Source organism: Mus caroli, chromosome 15 (genome assembly GCF_900094665.2).
Source record: "Mus caroli chromosome 15, CAROLI_EIJ_v1.1, whole genome shotgun sequence".
NCBI classification, from domain to species: domain Eukaryota; kingdom Metazoa; phylum Chordata; class Mammalia; order Rodentia; family Muridae; genus Mus; species Mus caroli.
The window spans coordinates 68,202,406-68,207,437 of NC_034584.1; the positions used below are offsets into that span (position 1 = coordinate 68,202,406).

Consider the following 5,032-nt stretch of genomic DNA (forward strand, 5'->3'; position numbering starts at 1 on the left):
CTGCCTCTGCCACTTTCCCTCCCTCTTGTCAGCAGTTTCAGTATGTAAAAGAAACAGAGGAGAGAAAGGGCAGAGGCAGCTTTTCATCTTCCCTGGCGCTTGCGGCTCCTGCTGGCCCTGCAGAGGGTGACGACACTTCCTGGCAGCAGGTGGCTCCCTCCTTTCCATCTGTAACCTGCCTCCCAGGCCTCTGCTCCGGGGCTGGAAGGCTTTATCCTCCCCTGGGCAGGTGCTGTGCTGCTTCCAGGCACCAGCAGGTGCAGCTCTTCCATGGCTGGGCTGGGCCTGGCTGATGCCATTCCTGGCTAGCCACGCTGGCCCGCTGAGGGCTCCAGAAAGCAGAACCCCAGCAGAGGGGGCGGTGGGCATGTGCAGGTGATCATGGCAGTTGTGATGACCTATTGGGTCACTGGACAATTCAAACACACCCTAATTCTTTGATGCTCCAAAGGTATAGTGAAAGTTCAGCATAGGGCTTGTGTGTGTGTGTGTGTGTGTGTGAGAGAGAGAGAGAGAGAGAGAGAGAGAGAGAGAGAGAGAGAGAGAGAGAGAGAAAGCGTGTGTGTGAGCATGTGTGTGTAGTGGTCGTGTAGTGGTCATCTGAAAATCCAATAGCAAAACTGAGGCTTCCAGGATAGCAAGATATGCTCTCCCATGGACACTAGAGTTCTAGCGGCCCATGTTCTTCATCAGACTAAGATAATGTGGCCTAGCACACACATAGTCCCTTTTCAGCATTCTCTGTCTCCTGCTAGCCCTACTCACTGAGGTCTAGCTGGAAGTTCACCTCTCCTTCCTCTCAGTGACCTGGCACTGCCCACAGAGGTGACCTTGAACAGGTTATTTCCAAGTTTTTGAGTCCAGGCCTGGATACAGTCAAGAGATGGTTTCTCATTTTGTAGATAAGAAAACTGAAGGCAAGAAAGATGGCGTGCACCATCCTTTAGATAGGACATTGACCCTGTCTCCAGATTACAGGCTGGGTAGGCTGGGCGAACCCAGTTCTGCAGACGAGATCCCCTACAGCACACCTGGCACCACAGCATGGGGATTCAAGGGCCTGTCCAGGCCTAGAGGCCATGGCCTTGGTCTTTGGAGGTCCCTGAGGCCTTTAATAAGGCTGAGGATTCTAGACTTAGAAGTTTTTCTGGGGTCCATAGGCGGTGGGAGTTCCTGTACCTCCTCGAGCAGTGTCCTCTGAGGTCCTGCTTCAGCCCATCCCACACCCTCAAGAAATGGCACATACTCCAATAAGTTTCATAGTTTTATTAACAAAATCATATATAGATATATGTCTGTCTTTGAGGTAAGATGGTATGGGCAGACAGCCTGGCTGGATATTCAAGGCTTGGTGAAAATAGGGGATAGCCACACTCTCTTGAGATCCCCAGGGTCTCCCTAGTCCCCAGGGCCTACCTACACACCCTATGCCAGCCAAATGAGTATGGGTCATGGCTTATGTGCAAAAATAAACTTGTGGGGGCTGACAGGGGCACAGGGTGGAGGATCTGTCAGAACATCAGTGGAACTGGTCTCAGAACACCAACTGACCAGGCAGATGGAGGAACCGCAACAAGGCCTACTCAGACTGCAGACACAAGCAGCTACCAGCACAAGGTAGTTGGAGCAGGGGCTTGGCTGAGGTTTCAGTTGGGCAATCACCAGGCAGGTCAGGGAGGTTCATGGAACAGCCTAGGAGCCAAGGCCTGGGATCTCCTGGGACTGGGCTTGACCCGGCAGGCAGGGCACAGCAGGAAAGATCAGGCTGGGCAGGGGCCCAAGCCTTAAGGCTCCTGCAAGGGTCTGGTGGGGGAGCCAAAGGCCACACAGCGAGCTGGGCTCTGTGCCAAGAGGTACAGACCCTGCTCAAGCTGCAGTGGCTAATGGCAGGCAGCTAGTGAGTGGCCAGCAGGGCGGGCATCATGGCAGACCCGTGGTTTCATGCTGGCTTGTCTTCACCTTCAGCTCTCGGGCTGAGCTGGGGTGCTGCCCCCTGCCAGGCACCTCCTCTCTGTAATCTTGTTTTCTCTGCCTTGAAAGTGTCTTGGAACCCGTGTAGGCAGCTTCAGGAGAAGAGGGGATGGTGCTGGTGCTGGTGGTGTGGTGATGCCCTTCCCAGACATGGCAGCAAAGACTTCTCAGCAGCCTTGAGACCTGAAGGACACAGGAAGCAGCAAGATGGTGAGAGAACTGCTCGCCACTAGATCCAGGAGGGACACCAGGTTACCCTGCTCCCAGCTGGTACCCCTGGGGCCTGTCAGGACTTCCCGGATAACCCAGAAATCTGGAGAGTGGCTGGGATCTGGGGCTTGGTCAGGATAGGAGGCAAGACTCTCTTACCTGGTGTCATTCTCCTGGCTCTGTAGGCTCCAGCCGCTGCCTCGGCTGGGTGTGAGGACTCAGCCCCTCGGGGACCCTCCGCCTGCCATGGCTGAGTCACGGAGCTGAGCTCTGCTCTTCTCCACTGGTATGAATCACTGCTGGGGTGAGAAATCACAGGGTCCCCGGTGAGCTGGCTTAGCAAATTCCCCCCAGAACCGCCCCCACCTCAGCCCCCTCCTTGGACCGTGAAGTACCAGTGCCCACTACAATGGCGCCCACCCTGATGCCACTTCACTCCACCCTTGCAACTAATTTGCTAGGGAAGCCTTGAAGGGCTCCTGGAAAGTGGACTTGGTTCTGCACGCCCCACCCCACTCTAAGATACACGGTGCAGGGCTCACCTGGGGGCCAGGAGGTGCCAGGATGTCAGTCAGGTCTGCTGCTTCAGCTGCATTTGTGGCTTCCGCTCACCCCTGGGAGGGGAGCTATGCTGCCCAAGACTGGCCGGTTGCCCTGGGAGGCAGCTAGGGTACCAGCTGGATCTGCTGTGTCTGCAGGAGCGGGCTGCATCCCCGGAAGTTGAGGTTCCCTCAGCATCTCTGCTTTAGCATCTGCCCTAGGATGTCCCCTGGGTTTGGGTGCCTACTTTTTGTTGCCTTTCAGACACTTGGTTTCTTGATTACCCAAAGGGCCCTGAAAACTGGAGCAGAATGAGGAAGCCAGAGGTGTTCTGTGATGGTCTGACAGTGTAGAGGGTAAGGCCAATGGGGCTGGGGGCCAGGACCAGGGCAGACAAATGAGGGGTAGACGGCAGGTGGGAGCCCTATGGGAAAGGGGCTTCTTGATGTTCAGTCCATGTAGCATGGTTGTGTGGCAGTTGTGAGTCAGGCCAGGTCAGTGGGTGAGTAGATGTCTGGCTGGACAGGGCATCCCTTTGGGAGTCAGCCCCAGCTCAAGTCCTAGTTGGCAAAAGCCACAGGCTGGGTGTGGCAGGCGGGCTGGGGACCCTGGGCTGGCCCCTCTATTCAGGCTGGGTCCTGTCACTGGCTACTGATTCGCTGGTAAGAGCAGGTGTGAGTGCCTCTGTCTCATCCTCTGTGGGCAGTGGGGTGCCAGAAGGCTCAGCTGCCTGCTCCAGGCCGTCCTGCACCTCCATACCCCTCTGGATAAGCTGCTCCAGGGTCTTGGGGAGTGGGTGGCGCAGAAAGCGCTTGAGTTTGGGCTGCAGGGTGCCCACCACATACTGAATGATCTCCTCCTCTTCAGCGTCCACATACAGTGTCTGGTACAGGTCCCGCTTGCGCCAGAGGAACTGGTCGAGTGGTTCACCCTGCTTCTGCGGCAGCTCCAGCTCCCGCTGAATGGCTTCACGGGAGAGTGTGCCCTCACTGTACTGCAGAAACTCCTTCTTGAACTCCACCCAGTTCTTCACCGAGCCCTGCTTGAACTCCCACCACTTCTTGGCTGGCCCATTCATGTGGTTCTGGATCTGGGACAGCCAATATTCTTCTGAGCCACCCACCTGCCGTAGGTACTCTTCCAGGTGGCTCAGGAACTCCCGTGGGTCCTCGAAGATCTGTGTATCCACACCAGGGCTCGGTTGCCCATCCTCACCTGGCCCCCAAGACTGATATTGCTGAGCCTCAACTGACTCCTGTTCAGGCAGTTCTCCTGCGGCAGGTGGCGGGGTGATGGCATAGGGGCTAACGGTATAGTCATAGCCATCAGCTTCCTGGCAGTAGGGCTCTGGACCCCCCACACCTACAGAGACAGTGTGGCGGGCCGGCTCGCTGCCCACTGGGTATTTGCCGCCCATGGACTCCAAGCGGTCAGCCCACCTCTCCAGACGGTAGAAGACCTCCCTCCACACGTGCATCTCACGCTTGACCCAGCGCTCCAGGTTGGCGATGGTCTCCTGGCAGCGGCAAAGACAGGCCTTGATGGACTTCTTCCAGCGCTGTGAGTCGCCGGTGGGCACGTAGCCGTCCAAGTTGTTCTCCAGCTTGCCCACCGACCTGTGCAACCCTTTTAGCTCTCGCTCCACCTGCTTGGACACTTCGGTCAACAGATGCCGGTGGGTCCTCCGTACGTGTTCCAGCATCTCAGCTCGGCACTTACCAATCTGCAGGATCACATTGGGTTTGGCGGCCGGCCCACCCCGAGGGGCAGGGTAGGCGTGGAGGCCGCCGGTGGTCATATGGTCCAGCTCCATCTGGTCGTCGGTGCTGCGGCTCCGGACAGGCTAAGAACTCCTCTGAGGCAGAAGCCGGAAGGGAGCAGAGCCGGCGGCTGCAGCGGCAGTGGCGGTGGCAGGTGCGCTGTGCCGGAGGAGCTTAGCGAGTGTGGCAGGCTCCTCGCCGCTGAAGCCAGAGAGGCCCAGAGACTGCGGCTGCGGGAGAACTCGCTTGAGCTCTGCACCGAAGCCGCCACCGGCGGCTATTTATGCTGCGCGGGGCCCGTGGGCGGCAGCTCGTGGAGCCCTGGCTCCCATTGGCGGCGCCCAGGCTCCGCGCCAGAGCCCGCCCGCGCCCTCTCCTGCCGCAGGCCCCGCCTCCCGCGCCTACTCGCTCCCCTCCCGTGGGTGCCCTCAAGGACCCGCCCCTTCACAGCCCCGAGTGACTAATGTGCTCAGCTGCACGCATCCCACCGGGAGGGATTTTGGGGACCGGAGACACTCTCCTCTACCTAGTCCTGGGCAGCTAGGATGAGG

At 58.3% G+C, this 5,032-nt stretch overlaps 1 protein-coding gene across 2 annotated transcripts; it reads right to left on the reverse strand.

Annotated features, from left to right (window-relative positions):
• Positions 1-1,301: 1,301 nt before the first annotated feature.
• On the reverse strand, positions 1,302-4,730 carry Arc (activity regulated cytoskeleton associated protein). 2 transcript variants are annotated; one of them, XM_029469450.1, is made up of 3 exons: positions 2,724-4,730; positions 2,341-2,477; positions 1,302-2,154 (listed from the first exon to the last, which is right to left on the reverse strand). In XM_029469450.1, the coding sequence occupies exon 1, from the start codon at positions 4,532-4,534 to the stop codon at positions 3,344-3,346; it is 1,191 nt and encodes a 396-aa protein (XP_029325310.1). In that variant the 5' UTR covers positions 4,535-4,730; the 3' UTR covers positions 1,302-2,154; positions 2,341-2,477; positions 2,724-3,343. The 2 variants fall into 2 exon arrangements, with proteins under 2 accessions (XP_029325310.1, XP_021038373.1); XM_021182714.2 differs by having other exon boundaries at positions 2,341-2,480.
• Between the last annotated feature and the right edge of the window lie 302 nt (positions 4,731-5,032).